The 20772-nt window shown below is 39.1% G+C and overlaps 2 protein-coding genes across 6 annotated transcripts in view; both read left to right on the top strand.

Annotated features, from left to right (window-relative positions):
- Positions 1 to 20772, top strand: part of LOC140537174 (protocadherin alpha-C2-like) — a 101021-nt gene that overhangs the window by 49792 nt on the left and 30457 nt on the right. The gene's annotated exons all lie outside the window — the stretch shown is intronic.
- LOC140537192 (protocadherin alpha-3-like) lies at positions 631 to 3083 on the top strand. Its single transcript, XM_072659518.1, has one exon. It carries the CDS (start codon positions 693 to 695, stop codon positions 3081 to 3083), a length of 2391 nt encoding a protein of 796 aa, XP_072515619.1. The 5' UTR covers positions 631 to 692.

The following is a 20772-nucleotide window of genomic DNA, read 5'->3' as shown; positions in this document are numbered from 1 at the left end:
TAATAATAATGATAATAATAATAATAATAACAACAACAACAACAATAATAATAATAATAATAAAGGCATTGTCAAAATGTCTTTAGAATTTAAAGGTTCCTGATGGTCAAACATTTTATCATTTTTTGATGGATGACTTTATACACACTCTGTATATCAAAATATCTGGGGTTTAAGCAAATTCCTGTTAAACCCTTGGATGAGTTTGTAGGTAAAATCAAATTAATATGAAGAAGAGAGCACGATTTAAACACTAGCTTTAATTTGATGCTTCAGTTAAACTTCCCCTGTTTTATATAGAACAACAAACATTGAACATTAAGATTAAAGCTAATACGGTATTCTTTGGCCCCTCGAACTCAAACGCTGCCCTTAACGTCAATATATGTTAAGCTTATGTTTCAAACAGAAGCTGCTTTGATTTGATAATATTTTTTATTATTATGTGCAGTCTTGCTTCTGATTGGTCACGCGATGTCGCTGTAGACCGTGAGTTTGAAGAGTGAAACCTTATTTGAATCTAAGGCTCCTCCTGTAATATTTCTCTGCAATACGATATGGTCTTGTACAGACGGAAAGGGGAGAGATGCAGAGAAAGCTGTACTGAAGATACTGTATGGAGGTATTGGATTGGGTGGATTTAATTAAGCGTCTATTTTGCCATAAACCATCGTAACTCTAATAATTTAGACATGGAGATCTCTGGATATTTTGACACCTGGTGGATCCTTTTGTGCGTCTGTTTATGGCAATCATCGCTCGGTCAGATTGTGTATTCGATCTCGGAGGAGGTGGACAAGGGAACAGTCGTTGGGAATATCGCTAAAGATCTTAAGATCAGCGTCCACGAGCTGGAGTCACGTATGTTTCAGATCGTGTCCAGCTCTAATAAGAAGTATTTCGATGTAAATATGAAGACAGGTGCGCTGTTTGTGAACGAAAGAATCGATCGCGAGGAGTTTTGTGAGCTCAATCAAAGGTGCGTTATGAACGTGGAGGCCCTCGCCCAGAATCCTTATCGGATTTATCGGATTGAAATTAATATTATGGACGTGAATGATAATGCTCCGCGTTTTTTGGACAGTTCTCTGACCATGAATATCACAGAAGATGCAAGTCCAGGCGACCGGTTTCATCTTCCAGTGGCTGACGACGCCGATGTTGGCAGTAATTCGCTTAAAGACTACAGACTGAGTAGCAATGAATACTTTTCTATTGATGTACAAACAGGACAACAAAGTTCATCTGCTGAGCTGGTTCTTCAGAAAGCTTTAGACAGAGAGAAACAACCAGTCATTAATCTAGTACTGACTGCTTTTGATGGAGGAAAACCTCCAAAATCAGGAACATTGCATATTACCATTAATGTAATGGATGTAAATGACAACAAGCCTGTTTTTAGTCAGTCTCTTTATAAAGTGAAAATCAGAGAAAACATTGCAGTAGGCAGTAAAATAATGTCTGTATCTGCTACTGATTTGGATGAAGGTACTAACAGTGAGATTATTTACTCTTTTATTGGACGTGGAAATGCCAAAACAGATGATTTATTTAATATTGTTCCTGAAACTGGAGATATTGAGGTCAAAGTTCTGGTAGATTATGAAGAAACACCTGCCATTGAGTTGAGAGTTCAAGCAAGAGACAAAGGCAGCCCGCCTAAGAGTACTCAGTGCAAAGTTTTAGTGGAGGTTCTAGACGAGAATGACAATGTCCCAGAAATTGTAATTACTCCATTAATGGATAGTGTAAAAGAAGACACCAAACCTGCTACGGCTGTGGCTTTTATTACAGTTTCTGATAAAGATGGAGGCAAAAATGGTATCGTCCATTCCTCAATCAAAGGGTCATTTCCTTTCAAGTTGGAGTCTTCATATAACAACCATTATTCCCTTGTAGTAGATGGGCCTTTAGACAGAGAAAGCATTTCTGAATATAGCATCACCATTTCAGCTACTGATGAAGGTACTCCACCACTTTCCAGCAGCAGTGTGCTCACAGTTCAAATCTCTGATGTAAATGATAATCCACCACAGTTTTCCGCACCTGTTATTAATGCTTACATAAAAGAAAATGGTCAGATTGGAGGTCATGTGACAAAGGTGATGGCCAACGATCCAGATCTTGGAGTAAATTCTGAGCTGTTGTATTCCCTATTAGACAACATCAATGCTGAGATTCCAGTGTCTTCAATGTTTCACATTAATCCGTTAAATGGTGAAGTAGTAGCTATGCAGTCCTTAAACTATGAGTCAATGAAGAGATTTCAGTTCCAAGTTCAGGCCACAGACTCTGGAGCTCCTCCTCTAAGCAGCAACGTGACTGTGAATGTCTTTATCCTGGATGAGAATGACAACAGTCCTGTTATTTTACCTCCTTACTCTGAAGCTGGATCAGTAAACACTGAGAACGTCCCCTACTCTGCTGAAGCGGGATACTTTGTGGCTAAAATCAGAGCTGTGGATGCTGATTCAGGTTATAATGCCCTATTGTCTTATCACATCACTGAACCTAAGGGGACTAATCTGTTCCGCATCGGAAGCAGCTCTGGAGAAATCAGGACTAAACGACGAATGAGTGACAATGACTTAAAAACTCACCCCCTTGTTCTAACAGTGTGTGACCATGGAGAACCTTCCCTCTCAGCAACAGTGAGTGTGGATGTTGTGGTGGTTGAGAGTGTGGACAGCATGCAGCCTTCTCTAAGACAAGTGCCGATGAAGGAGGAGGGTTTCTCTGATCTGAATCTGTATCTGCTCATCGCTATTGTCTCAGTGTCAGTGATCTTTCTGCTGAGCCTCATCGCTTTAATAGCAGCTAAATGCTACAGCTCAGATGGAGCCTTCAGCAGGTGCAGTGCTCCAGTGGTCACTACACACCCTGATGGGAGCTGGTCTTACTCTAAGTCCACTCAGCAGTACGACGTGTGTTTTAGCTCAGACACGCTGAAGAGTGACGTAGTGGTTTTCCCGTCGCCGTTTCCGCCTGTAGATGCAGAGCTAATCAGCATTAATGGTGGAGACACTTTCACAAGAACACAAACTCTCCCCAGCACTGAGAAGGTAAGACTTTGCCTCGTTTAAATTATGTTTTGCTCACCTTTCTCATAATGGCGATCAAAACGTATGCTTCTCTCTTTGAACTCTGCGAGCTGTCTTACATTTGTGTAGATGCAGTCGGCAATTTGCGAAACACGTAGTATAATACGTAGTAAAACACGTAGTATAATGCTTTAGTTTGTAGCTAAGATTCGTGACTGTTCAAATTGACAAATTAAATTTTTACGTTTTTCATCATTTTTTTCTGGCTGGTGTTTTCAGAGGTGGGCTGACTTTCAACTTGCTTTACCCTTTACTATTTTACTGGCGTTCTTTGAGGTACGGTTCCCCAGCGCTTGATTCTGATTACTAATACGTAACGGTGTTACAATGAGTCCACGTTTTATTTTATTTTTTGAAAACCAACAAAAATAACCATGCAATTACATCCATTCAGAAAGAGATCAAAAGCAAGTTATATTTGGATAATTTCGATTGAGAAAGATGACTGAATTTTGCTACATTGTTTTTCAGAATTGTTGTGAAAGTTGGAAACCACTGAGACAATATATTAGCGCTCTTGTATGGTTCTGTAACGTTTGTTTCTGTTTAGCACCACGGCCAGAGACAGCCTTCGTTTAGGCCTACCAACATCATGCTTTGTGGCACATTTCACAGGCCGTTTTAAAAGTTGTAGTTAATTCGACATAATCTAAATAAATACCTACCTATAGATATACTTGAAGTTTTGACATTGTTGAAATTCATGTCATTTTATTATCAACATTTAAATAAATCATTTTAACAACAATAATAACATTAATATTAATGTTAGTAACAACAACAATACTACTACTACTAATACTAATACTAATACTAATAATAACAATAATAGTAACAGAAAAAAATAAGAAATTTCTGTTTTGAATTTAAAGGTTGATTTAATTGACATCACAAATTAAGCATTAGCAAATTCCGAAACTTCTGAATAATTCATAAATGATTTGTTTTTAAATGGATGACTATACTCTCTCTGTAATACACCATTTTGGAGTTTTAATAAACTTTCTGTAACTTTCTGTGGAATGAGCTTGTTATTAATATTAAATAAATATGAAGATGAGAGCTCGTTTCAAGCACCAGCTTTAATTTGATTCTTCAGTTGAACTTTCCCCATTTTTTTATACAGAACAGGAAAGAAAGAGCTTTAAGACTGAAAGTATTCCGGTATTCGCTTTCTTTGTGTATTCAACGCTGCTCTTAACAGCGTATGTGTTAAGCGCATGTTTCAAAAAGCAGCTGCTTTGCGTTTATCTTTTTTGTTGTTTTCAAGTGCAGTCTTGCTGTTTGTCACGCGATGTCGCTGTAGACCGTGAGTTTGAAAAGTGTAACCTTATTTGAATCAAAGGCTCCTCCTGTAATATTTCTCTGCAATAGTCTTGTACAGACGGAAAGAGAGAGAGGTTCGGATGCAGAGAAAGCTTTACTGAAGATACTGTATGAAGGTCGTGGATTGGGTGGATTTTAGTAGGTGTCTATTTTGACATCAACGATCGTCACTCTCATTCTTTAGACATGGAGATCTCTGGATATTTTGACGCCTGGAGGATTCTTTTGTGCGTCTGTTTATGGCAATCATCGCTCGGTCAGATTGTGTATTCGGTCTCGGAGGAGGTGGACAAGGGAACAGTCGTTGGGAATATCGCTAAAGATCTCAAGATCAGCGTCCACGAGCTGGAGTCGCGTATGTTTCAGATCGTGTCTGCTTCTAGTAAGAAGTATTTTGATGTAAACATGAAGACAGGTGCGCTGTTTGTGAACGAGAGAATCGATCGCGAGGAGTTTTGTGAGCAAAGTCCGAGGTGCGTTATTAACGTGGAGGCCCTCGCGACGAACCCACATCGGCTTTATCGGATTGAAATAAACGTTGTGGATGTGAATGATAATGCTCCGCGATTTCCGGATAGCTCTTTGAGCATCAATATCTATGAAGATGCAAGTCCAGGAGACCGGTTTCATCTTCCAGTGGCTGAGGATGCCGATGTTGGCAGTAATTCGCTGAAAGACTACAGACTGAGTAGCAATGAATACTTTTCCATTGATGTACAGACTGGTGAACCGACAGTTTCTGTAGAACTCATTCTTCAGAAAGCTTTAGACAGAGAGAAACAGTCAATCATTAATCTAATACTGACTGCATTTGATGGAGGAAAGCCTCATAAGACAGGAACGTTGCTTATTACAGTGAATGTAATTGATGTCAATGACAATAAGCCTGTTTTCAATAAGTCGCTCTATAAAGTTAAAATAAAAGAAAATACAGCAGTTGGGACTAAAATAACATCTCTTACTGCTACTGATTCAGATAAGGGAATCAATAGTGAAATTGTTTACTCATTTTTTGGACATGCAAATGCCAAAACCGATGGTTTATTCACAGTCGGTCCTGAAACTGGAGATATTATAGTTCAAGGCCAGATAGATTTTGAAGAAACACCTGCCATTGAGCTGAGAGTTCAAGCAAGAGACAAAGGCATCCCACCCAAGAGTAGTCAATGCAAAGTTTTAGTGGAGATTCTAGACGAAAATGACAATGCACCAGAGATATTAATTACTCACCTGATGGATAGTGTGAAAGAAGACATCAAACCTGCTACTGCTGTGGCTTTAATTACAGTTTCTGATAGAGATGGGGGTAAAAATGGTATTGTCCATTGTTCTATACAAGGCTTATTTCCATTCAAGTTGGAGTCTTCATATAACAACCATTATTCCCTTGTAGTAGATGGGCCTTTAGACAGAGAAAGCATTTCTGAATATAGCATCACCATTTCAGCTACTGATGAAGGTATTCCACCACTTTCCAACAGCAGTGTGCTCACAGTTCAAATCTCTGATGTAAATGATAATGCACCACAGTTTTCCACACCTATTGTTGATGCTTATATAAAAGAAAATGGTCAGGTTGGAGGTCATGTGACAAAGGTGACAGCCAACGATCCAGATCTTGGAGTAAATGCAGAGCTTTCATATTCCCTGTTAGACAACATCAATGCTGAGATTTCCGTATCTTCAATGTTTCACATTAATCCTTTAAATGGTGAAATAATAGCAATGCAGTCATTTAACTATGAAACCGTGAAGAGATTTCAGTTCCAAGTTCAGGCCACAGACTCTGGAGCTCCTCCACTCAGCAGCAACGTGACTGTGAATGTCTTTATTCTGGATGAGAATGACAACAGTCCTGTTATTTTACCTCCTTACTCTGAAGCTGGTTCAGTAAACACTGAGAACATACCCTACTCTGCTGAAGCGGGCTACTTTGTGGCTAAAATCAGAGCTGTGGATGCTGATTCTGGTTATAATGCACTGCTGTCTTATCACATCACTGAACCTAAGGGGACTAATCTGTTCCGCATCGGAAGCAGCTCTGGAGAAATCAGGACTAAAAGACGAATGAGTGACAATGACTTAAAAACTCACCCCCTTGTTCTAACAGTGTGTGACCATGGAGAACCTTCCCTCTCAGCAACAGTGAGTGTGGATGTTGTGGTGGTTGAAAGTTTGGACAGCATGCAGCCTTCTCTAAGACAAGTACCGATGAAGGAGGAGGGTTTCTCTGATCTGAATCTGTATCTGCTCATCGCTATTGTCTCAGTGTCAGTGATCTTTCTTCTGAGCCTCATCGCTTTAATAGCAGCTAAATGCTACAGCTCAGATGGAGCCTTCAGCAGGTGCAGTGCTCCAGTGGTCACTACACACCCTGATGGGAGCTGGTCTTACTCTAAGTCCACTCAGCAGTACGACGTGTGTTTTAGCTCAGACACGCTGAAGAGTGACGTAGTGGTTTTCCCATCACCATTTCCACCTGTAGATGCAGAGCTAATCAGCATTAATGGTGGAGACACTTTCACACGGACACAAACTCTCCCCAGCACTGAGAAGGTAAGGCATTTCTTGGGTCTGAAGTTTGTCTAGTAGGTTACGCATTAGAACGATGGACACTTATGTTAAGGCTCACGGTTTTGTTGAGCACTTCCCTGGAGATGTAAGTAGGACTGTTTGGGTTTTTGTATGTGATGTCTTGCCTTTTTGCCATTTACTCATAATGCATATATTATATGATAAATGGTGAACTGTAGATTATTATATTAATTTTTAAACTTGTAGACAGATTGCGTTGTCATATTTAACAGATCTGGACACTTCTAATATTGAAATGCTGTGAGGGTCCCAGTTTATGTAAGGTTGTTATTATTGATATTTTTAGGTGTACCTCATTTATGAATTGCATTCTTGCAATTCTTAATCACCTCTTCAGCTCTATGAAACATTTTCTAGATGTTATCGTTTAATGGCACTCTATTTCTTGGTTTGTTGGGGCTGCTGTTTGCGTTGTACTGCACTAACATTAGTCTTTATAACAATATTTTAATTTGTTCCTTTGAATCATAACAATTGGTGGGAATAAGTACAGTTACAGTAACAGTAAGTTACAGTCATAATAAGTTACAGGTCAGGGCTAATGATGTGGTTAAGTATATATGTTATCTAATTTTTTCTTTTAGGCCTCCTGCTAATACTACTGTAAGATCAATAATAGTAATAATAACACTAACAATACTACTACTACTAATATAATAATGATAATAATAATAATAATAATAATAATAATTATTATTATTATTATTATTATTATTTTTATTAGTATTATTATTATTAGTAGTAGTAGTAGTAGAATTAGTAGTATTTTAATACTTTTGTTAAACTGTATAAATCTATGTAAAAAAGCAAGAAATATAAAAAGAAAAGAATATATATTCACTATAAATTATATATATATATATATATATATATATATATATATATATATATATATAAAACCAAGAACATGTATTAATTTCAAACATTTGTAATGAAGGAACAGGGGGATAGACGTATGAGTACGAAACCATCTTAAGGCACACGGTGTCGCTGTTGACCGTGAATTATTTAAAATTCCTTACTTATTGACGGTATTCCAAACCTTTTTCTCTGAATACTGAATTTGGGGGAGGTGCCTGGGACAGGCTCAAACGTGAACGTAGCTTAATGTTTGATAACCGCCTGAGCCGTTGCTGTAGCCTAATATCGCGTATAGTACGTAATCGTCTAAACAACTTGGACACAGAGAAGCGATGGGTTTTACAGCCAGTGGAGGACGTTTCTGGATCAGGGCGCTGGTGCTTTTGTGTTGTTGGAATTTGTCTCGCGCTCAGATTTCCTACTCCATCTCAGAGGAGGTGAAGAAGGGGACTGTCGTTGGGAATGTAGCAAAGGATCTTAACGTTGATGTCCAGGAGCTGCAAACGCGCATTTTCCAGGTCGTGTCTGGATCTAATAAGCGCTATTTCGACGTGAATCTGAAAACGGGAGCGCTGTTTGTGAACGACAGGCTCGACAGGGAGGAGCTGTGCGAGAGTAAGCAGAAATGCTCTCTCAACATTGAGGCAATGGCACAAAACCCTCTGACGCTGTACCGTATTGAATTGAATGTATTGGACATTAATGACAACTCTCCTGTTTTCTCACTTCATACTCTTGTGCTAAACATTACTGAAAACGTTCTGCCTGGAGATAAGTTCTCCCTGCCCTTGGCTCACGACATGGACGTGGGCGCGAATGCAGTGAAGAGCTACAAGCTAAGTGCAAATGAATACTTCTCAATAGATGTTCAGAGCAATGGAGACAGTGTTTCAGCAGAGCTGGTTCTACAGAAAGCTTTAGATAGAGAGAAACAAGGAGTGGTTAAACTCACTTTAACTGCTGTGGATGGTGGAAAGCCACCTAGATCTGGGACTTTGGAGATAATAGTCAATGTGTTGGATATTAATGACAATAATCCAGTATTTACCAAGCCTTTGTATAAAGTCAAAGTCCAGGAGAACGCAGCAATTGGGACTAACATTTTGACTGTATCTGCTACTGACTCTGATGAAGGTGCAAATGGAGAAGTTTTGTATTACCTGGTAGGCCATGAGAGAAGCTCTGTAGTTAACTTGTTTTCTGTAAATCCAGAAACGGGGGATATTACAGTAAAAGGTAATATTGATTATGAAGAAAATACCGCAATTGAGCTGAGGCTACGAGCTCAAGACAAAAGTCTCACTCCAAGACATGCTAATTGCAAAGTGTTGATTGAAGTTCTTGATGTAAATGACAATGCTCCTGAGGTTTCAGTTGCTCTGCTCATGAGCTCAGTAAGTGAGGACATTAAACCTGGAACTGGTTTCGCATTGGTTACTGTTTCAGATAAAGATGGTGGCACCAATGGTAAAGTTGATTGTAGAGTAACAGGGCAGAGCCCCTTTAAACTACAGTCATCTTATAAAAACTCATATTCGCTCATTGTTAATGAGCCTTTGGATCGTGAAAGTGTGTCCCAATATAACATCACAATTATCGCCAATGATGAGGGGGTTCCATCTCTTTCTAGTACTACTGTGTTACAGGTTCATGTTTCAGATATAAATGACAATGCACCACTGTTCCCAGCACCAGTAATTCACATAAACGTACATGAAAATAGTCCAAGTGGGGGGTTATTATCTACTTTAACAGCTCGAGACATCGATGAGGGAGATAATGCTCAAGTGTCTTATTCTCTGATTGATGGAGATGGCTCTAGTGCACCAGTGTCCACTTTAATAAACATAAACTCCCTTACAGGTGAACTATACAGTTTGCAGTCTTTCAATTATGAGGAAACAAAACAGATACAGTTTAGAGTTCAGGCTACAGATTCTGGAACCCCTCCACTTAGTAGTAATGTGACTGTGAATATATTTATCCTGGATCAGAATGACAACAGTCCTGTTATTTTACCTCCTTACTCTGAAGCTGGATCAGTAAACACTGAGAACATCCCCTACTCTGCTGAAGCAGGTTACTTTGTGGCTAAAATCAGAGCTGTGGATGCTGATTCTGGTTATAATGCACTGCTGTCTTATCACATCACTGAACCTAAGGGGTCTAATCTGTTCCGCATCGGAAGCAGCTCTGGAGAAATCAGGACTAAAAGACGAATGAGTGACAATGACTTAAAAACTCACCCCCTTGTTCTAACAGTGTGTGACCATGGAGAACCTTCCCTCTCAGCAACAGTGAGTGTGGATGTTGTGGTGGTTGAAAGTTTGGACAGCATGCAGCCTTCTCTAAGACAAGTGCCGATGAAGGAGGAGGGTTTCTCTGATCTGAATCTGTATCTGCTCATCGCTATTGTCTCAGTGTCAGTGATCTTTCTGCTGAGCCTTATTGCTTTAATAGCAGCTAAATGCTACAGCTCAGATGGAGCCTTCAGCAGGTGCAGTGCTCCAGTGGTCACTACACATCCTGACGGGAGCTGGTCTTACTCTAAGTCCACTCAGCAGTACGACGTGTGTTTTAGCTCAGACACACTGAAGAGTGACGTAGTGGTTTTCCCGTCGCCATTTCCGCCTGCAGACGCAGAGCTCATCAGCATTAATGGAGGAGACACTTTCTCACGGACACAAACTCTCCCCAGCACTGAGAAGGTAAGGGAAGTTTATTGTGTTTGCATGTAAATGCGTTGGTCAAATTAAAGGTGCTGGGGGTAAGAATTTAACATTTAAAAATAAAGACAAATGCAAATTTGAGCCAGTACATGATAGCATAGGTCTTTAAATGTTCTTCACATTAACCTTTTTCCTGGCAGATACTTGCTGAACTGTTGTACCCCTTACACCTTTAAAGTCTATCAAAGCATGGTAGATGTGAATAAGCTAGTTTTAATGAAATATATATGTTTCTCTTGGGTATAAGATATGAGTACTATATGGTATGCTATGAATTGTCTTACACAGTTCCACAATTTAATACTTTTATTTTTTAACATTATTATATTAGTTGCTCACTGTCCATTTATTAGATAAATAGATAGATAGATAGATAGATAGATAGATAGATACATATATAGATAGATATATAGATAGATAGATAGATAGATAGGTAGATACTTTATTGATCCCGAGGGAAATTTAGCAGCCAGTACCAATTACACAATACAGCACTGTAATACAATACACTAATTACAATAATAGCAATACAAAAAATAAGTAAGCATTTGAACCAACCAGAGATGAAAGGCAGTGCAGTTATAAAGAATACAGAATGAATAATGTGCAGTAGGAATAGGCATCAGCAGATAGATGACAATACTAAGTAAATATGTGCATATATTGGTATTTAAGTAAAGTAAAGTGTCATTAGTGTTCAGGATTGCAGATGTACTGGATGTACAGTTAAGTGGAAACAGTGGATAAAAAAAACAAAACAACTATGATTAAATATAAGAGACTCAGTTCTCATCCTTCCTTTTCCTTCTTCCGGCACCACTGGGAAGAGTTGAAGAGCCTAATGGCTCTCGGAACAAAGGATCTCCTGAGTCTGTCTGCAGAGTAGCTCTGTGACAGCAACCTGCTACTGAACTTGCTCCTTTGGTCCACAATGATAGTGTGCAGTGGGTGACCATTATCATCTATTTATTAGACATGATAGCATAACCATGTAGCTATTCTACGATATAGAATGCAATTAAATAGACATTTTTTGCTATTAATGCTTTTTCTAGTATTATTGTTATACTACTGCAGTGTACACATCAATAGTACAGACAGTATAGTACAGTAGCCTCTTGTATAAATAGCGTGTCCTAACTAAGCTACTAAGTCATGGCTGTGTCACTATTTTGCAGAAACAGGATCTCCAAGCCAGGACAATGGGTTACATTTGTAGGATTCTGTAACAGTGAGCTTTGCAAACCGCTTTGCTTTAATATAGTATAATCTAGTATAGTATAATATAGAATAGTAGTGTTTTATATTGTTTTGTTTGGTGTGATATAATATGGCATAGTGTAGTACAGTAGAGTCCTGTATACTGTAGTATTTTGTTGTGTTGTATAGTAGTGTAGTATTGTACCATACAGAATAAAATAGTAAAGTATAATACAGGATATAATTTTATTGTACAGTGCATTATAGTGTAGTCAAGTATAGTATTGTATAGTATTGTGTAGTATAGTCCTGTATATTATAGTGTCATACAGTATAGTATTGGTATACTATATTGTAGGATTGTGCAAAATCATAATTTAAATGAATGCTTTTCTATTTTTTTATGTATAGTAGCATATGCTTTATTTCATAGTATACTATAGAAAGAATAGTATATTGTCCTAACTTTGTGATGGCTATAGAGTCAGCCTCTTGCCGAAACAGCATCTTTTTTAGTTTAAAACATCACATTCCTCATTACATCATCATACAAATACTACTCTTACCTTAAGGCCACAGTCAAAGATTTGAGAATCACTTTATGCACTTTACTGACAGCAAATGAGACATTCACTTTAGGGACCGCTCATTACAAATTAATGAGTCACTTAGCAGGAATGAATTCAATAGTTAGATCACATATTAATAAGAAAAACACATAATTATTCATTAAATCATACATGTACCAGCTAAACAAGGTCCACCAGTTCACACATCCACTCAGTTTACAGCTATGTGTTATCAAAAAGTGTCACAAATTCCAGACAGTTTGTATTTTGCAGTCATTTTCCTGGTGTTTTTGGTTCCCTTTAACTTATTTAGTAAGTGTTTGCCCACCTGGTGTCACCACAGACCACGAAAACATTTCAAAACGCCGCCTATTGCTGGGTCATATGACGTTACAGGCTTCCAGTAGAGCTGAGAACCACTCTTTAGGCTATCAAATAGCAGGGAAGAGATTTCCGTGAATGTCGATCGATCAGTGATTAATTCTCTGTTCTGTTCTAAATCTATCCTACTGGGAGTCTAACGATGCCTTTCGGAAAATATTTCATCTGTTGCCGTTGCCTGGTTTTGTGTTTTTTGCTTCATTTGCTTACTCGACTGGATGGTCAGATCGTTTACTCTGTGTCTGAGGAAGTAAATGTTGGCTCCGTCGTTGGGAATTTGGTTAAGGATATGCATCTGAACGTGCAGGATCTGGATGCTCGGGCGTTTCAGTTCGTTTCTGGGTCGAACAGCAGGTATTTCGATGTGAATCTCAAGACTGGCGTCTTATATGTTAAGGAAAGGCTAAATCGTGAAGAGCTTTGCCCTAGCGCTCCTTCTTGCTCGTTAAATTTCGAAGCGCTCGTGAATCATCCCCTGAGCCTGCACAGAGTCATTGTCAATGTTGTAGACGTTAATGACAATTCTCCCGTTTTCCCAGTGAAAGAACAGCTCTTGAACATATCTGAATCAGTGCAGCCAGGGGCTAGATTTGCATTGCTCAGCGCATTTGATGCTGATGTTGGTTCTCTATCGGTAAAGAGCTACAAACTGAGTCCAAGCGAACATTTTTCACTGGATGTGAACAATGGTGGAGAACATGACATGTCTGTTGAACTTGTCCTACGTAAAGCTTTAGACAGAGAGAAAGAACCTGTGATCCAGCTCGTTTTGACTGCTTTTGATGGAGGGAAACCATCCAAGTCTGGATCCTTGAAGATTGTTGTGAACGTTTTAGATATAAACGATAACGCCCCCGTGTTTAGCAGCAATCTTTACAAAGTACGCGTGATGGAGAACACTCCACGAGGAACTAAGATCATACAATTAAACGCTACTGACGTAGATGACGGCTCAAATGGGGACATTAAGTATCTTCTCAGCACCCATGGTCAGGAAAAGAGTCTAGACATGTTTTCAATTGATTCTGACACTGGCGAAATAATAGTCAAAGGCACTATAGATTTTGAAGATAAAGCTTTCCATGAAATTAGAGTTGAAGCCCATGACAAAGGCTCATCCCCAATGACAGCTAACTGTAAACTTCTGGTTGAAGTCGTAGACCTTAATGACAACGCACCTGAAATTAGCGCCACGCAATTACTGAGTACTCTCAGAGAAGATGCCAAAACTGGCACTGCTGTGGCTCTCCTTACAGTTTCTGATAAGGATGGGGAAATCAATGGTAAGGTAGCCTGTAACTTGCTGGGCGAGCTGCCTTTCAAACTTGAGTCCACATATAAAAATTACTACTCAGTTGTTCTTGACGGTCAGCTCGATAGAGAAGGCGTCTCCCAGTATAACATAACCATTATAGCAACAGATGAGGGAAACCCGCCCCTTTCCAGCACCTGCGTGATTCACGTTTATGTTTCAGATGTGAACGACAATGCTCCGAGCTTTAACGAAAGAAACATTAACGTGTACGTGAAAGAAAACCTAGCTCCGGGGTCGCTTCTCTATTCATTGACGGCGAATGATCGAGATTCAAATGAAAACGCTGAAATATCATATTCTATTGTAGAGAAAAGCGCACGTGGACTAGCTTCTATAAATATAAACTCTTTGACAGGTCAACTGTACAACTTACAGTCGTTCAACTATGAAGAAATTAAAACGTTCGCGTTTCAAGTTCAGGCCACAGACTCTGGAACCCCTCCACTCAGCAGCAACGTGACCGTGAATGTCTTTATCCTGGATGAGAATGACAACAGTCCTGTTATTTTACCTCCTTACTCTGAAGCTGGATCAGTAAACACTGAGAACATCCCCTACTCTGCTGAAGCAGGTTACTTTGTGGCTAAAATCAGAGCTGTGGATGCTGATTCTGGTTATAATGCACTGCTGTCTTATCACATCACTGAACCTAAGGGGACTAATCTGTTCCGCATCGGAAGCAGCTCTGGAGAAATCAGGACTAAACGACGAATGAGTGACAATGACTTAAAAACTCACCCCCTTGTTCTAACAGTGTGTGACCATGGAGAACCTTCCCTCTCAGCAACAGTGAGTGTGGATGTTGTGGTGGTGGAAAGTTTGGACAGCATGCAGCCTTCTCTGAGACAAGTGCCGATGAAGGAGGAGGGTTTCTCTGATCTGAATCTGTATCTGCTCATCGCTATTGTCTCAGTGTCAGTGATCTTTCTGCTGAGCCTCATCGCTTTAATAGCAGCTAAATGCTACAGCTCAGATGGAGCCTTCAGCAGATGCAGTGCTCCAGTGGTCACTACACACCCTGATGGGAGCTGGTCTTACTCTAAGTCCACTCAGCAGTACGACGTGTGTTTTAGCTCAGACACACTGAAGAGTGACGTAGTGGTTTTCCCATCGCCATTTCCGCCTGTAGACGCAGAGCTAATCAGCATTAATGGAGGAAACACTTTCTCACGGACACAAACTCTCCCCAGCTCTGAGAAGGTGAGCAGAGTCAATGATTTTTTGCACGAAAGCATTTTTTCGGCAAGGTTATAATTAACATAGTAGAGATTTCAGCACCAGTGTGTTGGACAGCGACATGCTGTCCAGTGTAGATTTTACCCCTATAGGACCCATTGCAATATATCTGTTATATACTGCATATACTACAATCAAATTTTTTACTACCAATAACAACAACAACAACAACAATAATAATAATAATAATAATAATAATAATAATAAAATAACAATAGTAATATAATTCATATATTTTCCATTTTTTTATATAGACATTATTATTAGTAGTAGTATTAGTATTAGTATTAGTATTATTATTATTGTATGACATTGTATTTTTATTAAACAAATATATATTTTTTATAAATAACAACTAAAGCATTTTAAATTATTTAAATGAATGTTTATCTTTGTATGGATGCTTATTATGCAAAATATCCAAAATAATGACACAAATTACATCAAATTAATTTCAGTTTCATTAATATGGAGATGGCTTCAGACTTCATATTCGGCTGCAAGTATTAAAAGTATACAAACATTTCTGTGTCTAATACTAAATTTAACTTCTCAACAGATTTAGTTTTATCATTCCACTCTACTGCAGCACCTAATTCTCTACAAAAATAAATATATATAGCCTTTCGGCTTGGCTGTGGTTGTTTGACATTATACAGTAAGTCAGAAGTGGGACTGTTTACAGATGGAGTAGAGAAACTGGAGGACTGGTGGAGTGAGAGTCTGTCCTTTAGTCACACTCTCTCAGGATGTACCAGCTGCCCAGCTCATATTGTAGGTCAATTCTGTTTGAGTCCTTGGCAGAGGACGGGGATCAGGCGCTGTGTAAAGGCCCGTGAAAGCAAGGCGAGGTTTGGTTCTGTGTGGCTCGGCTGGTAGAGGGAGATATCTGGATTAGAGGCCTGTGGGGTTCTGCTGCAGGACCCAATACATACTGATTAGCCTGCAGCCTCATCCCCTAACAGCTTTAATGAGCCAGAGATACTGCAAACTTTATGGAGCTCTCTCTTTCTCTCTCTCTCTCTCTCTCTCTCTCTCTCTCTCTCTCTCTCTCTCCCACTCACACAACTAGTGATTAGTCACTGTTGCTATTCCACTCTCCCTATAGCTCTCAATTTTTCTTTCACTTATTCTTGCCCTTGTTTCTCATGATCCCAGTTCATCTATCTATCTATCTATCTATCTATCTATCTGTCTGTCTGTCTGTCTGTCTCTATCTATCTATCTATCTATCTATCTATCTATCTATTTATCTATCTATCTATCTGTCTATCTATCTATCTATCTATCTATTTGCCTATCTATCTATCTATCTATCTATCTATCTCTCTCTCTCTCTCTCTCTCTCTCTCTCTCTCTCTCTCTCTCTCTCTAAAGCACTGCTTCTCAACAGCACTTGCCTTTATCTTCTTCTACATGTTCTCCTGGTGTTTTTAAACTGTGCCAGACTGTGCTCCTGAGCTATTGACACAAAGTGGGAGCTTGAGCTATTTTTACTTTCTGAAATCCAAAAGTCAGCTTTTAAGTCTACTGTTATGCAAATTTCAGTGTGTGTGTTTTTTTTTTTAACCACAGTTCCTGATAAAAGTATTTCACACATTATTATTAATGAATGCTCGATACCTTAGTTGATACACCACCACCTAGCAGGAGATGGGACAGTTTTGAACCACACTGTCAGGAATGTCAGTCAGTTTTATTTTTACAGTCCCCAGAAGGTACATCTACCAACAGAGCTATTTTTCATTGGCTGATGAATTACAAATATTACTATGGAGCTCTGCAGAGCAGCTGCAGTATAAATCCCCAGTGTGCCAGAGGGTGCTTGGCATACACAGAGAAATGTATGCATTTGGCAGGTTCTTTTTCAAGTTTGCTTTTGCTTTCTTTTCAAACCTCTTCTATTTTAATGTAGTGCAAGTAGTGTGGGGGTACTTATGGGGACTTCTAGGTGAGAAGCTCATAGGTTGTTAAGTACATTTAGCCACGTTAAGCCTTTTTCTTAAAATGGTTTAAACAAGAAGTAAACAGCTTAATAGGGAAATATGACTTTATTATCACATTACACGCTCATCTTGGGGGCAGTATGGAGTCCTAGTACTGAAATATTTTTTTTGAACAATAAACCACATAATGCTTTTACTTATAATTTGTTTAAGAAGGAAGAAAACTGTGTTATAGGAAAATCCAGACTTTATTGGGCAGTGTAGAATACTAATGGACAATAAAGGTGGTAGATGTTTGGCATTTCTAACTCATTGTTTCAGTACATTTTGTCATGTTATGCCAACAATCACAGCTCTTAGAGGTGTGCTGAATAAATAACATCCAGTGTCACTTAAACATTCATGGAAGCAGAAATATATAAAATATAAGAAGCAGCATTTTTTATTTAACTTACATTTACAATCAGTTACATTCATTTATTTCTTTATCTCCAATGGAAATGCCATTCAGTAAATGTCATACATCATTACTTTCTCTGCATGTTTATTTAAATTTGAAAGCTTTGAGTTCAACTGGTCAATTAACACTGGTTAGGAATCAGCTTCTCTGTTTCATCTTCTGGTAAATAAAATTGATTGTGATCCAATATTTAATGAACTCAGCATGTCCTTTTCTCCTCAATATGTGAGGATAAATGTCACATGCCCTGCAGTACCTCACACACACACACACACACACATACACACACACACATTCATCTATTATTCACTGGACACAGAGGCTTCTGAGCCAGTACACTCTTAAAGGGGAATTCTTCTATGTTTAAATGCTGTGCAATTGAACCATTGAGACACAAAGAAAGTCAAAATGAAGGAGAAATTCATATTCTGTACAGTGGTGGTGATTGGAAACAGGATATATTGTGGCTACAACATAAACACATTGATCAGCCATAACATTAGCACCGACAGATGAAGTGAGGGGAAGGGCAACCAGTGAATTGGTGACAAGTTCATGGGTACTTAAGACTCATCGTTGTGATCCATGAAGACCGCACCTCACAACTTACCTTAGGACCTAAGAATCTGCTGATGATGTTGTGGCAGCACAAGGGACTTTCTCAATTGTAGGCAGGTGATATTAATGTTATGGCTGATCAGTGGATCGGTTTTCAAAAACACCAGTGAACCTACAAAATGACAAAAGTGTATGTCATTAAAGAGCCAGTTTGGATCCTGCTTAAGATGTAATGTAAAGGTGCTAGCAGGATCCCTAATTCAGCACAGAACCTTTACATTATGTGGAGGCTCTTTAGGTTCTTCACACTCACACATCTGTTCTGAAATCTGGTTCTTAATGGAACTAGAGATCTATGCCTTTGCTCAAAGAGTATTTTAAGCCAGGTTTAACAGTGGTAGTGTTGATTATGGCTTAATGTTAGAATTAAAAAATTATTGTAAAAATTCTTTGTGGACTAATTTGTCCTACGACACACAGCATACATCCCCCTCCTTGAATGCATTCAAAGAATATGCTGAGGCCTGAGGTTTCTCAAAACTGTGGTAAAGTGTTTTGGGCACCAGGCAGTGTAATAACTTTAGAGAGATCTCTAAAAACATATGATTCCATTCACCACCACTGTAAACAGTTCTGACCTGGTAAGTTTCCCTAGAACCCCAAACCACTTTCAAAAAGGTTTAAATGTTAAAAATGTTTATTTATTTATTTAATTATTATTATTATTAATTTCCCTTTTGGAGTGTTACACTCTCAAACATATTATTTATTGCATAATCTTAACGGCTTTCAGTGTGTTTCTCGTCACCTCACAGAATCACAGAACAGGGTCACCTCAGGATAGGGCTGAGTGTGAGTGTGTCAGTATGCGAGCATTTTTATTCAGGGCTTGTAAGTGTTCTGAACCGACTGAGCCGCTGCATCGACACAGTGAGTCATACTACACACAGGCTGAGGAAGTGTTTCACCATTTTGAGGGAGTGTGTGGTTAATGATGCTGCGGGCATGTAGTGAGGTTTGTGTGTGTGTGTGTGTGTGTGTGTGTGTTAGTCGCTAGATATGAAGAGATTGAATGACCTAAGCCACTTTGTTAAGGTCACTCCAGGATGCCTCTGCCTTAAGGTTGAACTTTGAAATGGCAAAACAGCATCTAAACGGATCAGTGGCCCTACTTCAGTTCCTATACATATATACAGTGTGTGTGTGTGTGTGTGTGAGAGAGAGAGAGAGAGAGAGAGAGAGAGAGAGAGAGAGAGAGAGACTGTGTGTGCTGTGCTATGCTGTTATGTTAATGAGATCCAGCCATTCTTTGCTGGACCATTTGCACGTATTACTCCAATAGCATTTCGCAGTACGCATAGCATTGTGCTTAATGCTACTTTTGATGGTGGTCATTGTTCTTGTATACGTCTGTATACTGCAGATTATTAATATACGTCTGTGGACGGAGCGCAGACAGTAGGAGTGCAGCATTAGGTAACTCTGCAGTGTGGCTGTGTGCGTTCTGGGCTGGGTCTTCTCTGCAGAGGGCTGCAGGTGGCGGACTGAGTCAAGCTGAGCGGAAGGCAGGCTGAACACGGAAAGTGGTCGACTAGCGCACTCTGTCTGCTGCAGTGGTGGTGCAGCCTGCTTTTTCGTCATTTCTTATTCCTCCTTTTTTTTTTTTTTACAGCGTGTTGAATTCATTTCATGAGCTGTTCATTTCATGCTGTGGCCAGCAGAGGTCTGTCTGCTGTCTGCGTTTCCTCTGCCTCTGCTTCTGTTCCCTCGTGTCACCACGGATTATGGGGCAATTTGACTGCCCCTCTTTCCTTGCCTTACCCCTTTCGGCTTTTTAAGGACAAGCTTCCTTTTCTAAAGCCTCACTCTCTAATAAAAGCTCGTCTCTCAGAATAACAGTTTATTCTTTATGCGTTATTCTAAACCATGCGTTACATCCATAGATCAGCAGTGCTAATTGAAACGATGCTATTTGACGATTACATTGATATCTGGCCAATGATGTTTTACTGACCCCAGAAAACAGTACAATAAAAAAATAAGAGATTGAATTTACATACAAACACCAGTTCTACATGAATGGAATACAAAATGAGCTTATTCATTTTTAGTTTTTTTTTTGTTTGTTTGTTTTTTAGTTTATTGTTATTATGAAGTGGATGGTGCACACATTTGAATGACCTATCAGTGTAAATTAAGACTTAATGTAGACTTAATGTGCCAAGGGGGGGGGGGGGGGGGGGGGGGTTTAAACATCTAGAGAAAGGAACAGAGCAGATCAGGGGCTTTAAAAAAACTCCAATTCAGGAATTAGGAATATCCACATAAGCTATCGTAACATATCTGTACGAAATATATTATGTCAAGATAATGGTTTATACTGAAATATATCAACTGCATATCAACTGTTTATACGCGTTCTATGTTTGTATCTCCTCTACTATTATTATAAATTAGAATTGTAATATTATTATTCAGTGAATACTAAAATGATG

The sequence above is a fragment of the Salminus brasiliensis genome, chromosome 16, assembly GCF_030463535.1.
Source record: "Salminus brasiliensis chromosome 16, fSalBra1.hap2, whole genome shotgun sequence".
Lineage (NCBI taxonomy): Eukaryota > Metazoa > Chordata > Actinopteri > Characiformes > Bryconidae > Salminus > Salminus brasiliensis.
The sequence above is the reverse complement of the archived record's forward strand: the minus strand, read 5'-3'. Positions and strand labels throughout refer to the sequence as shown.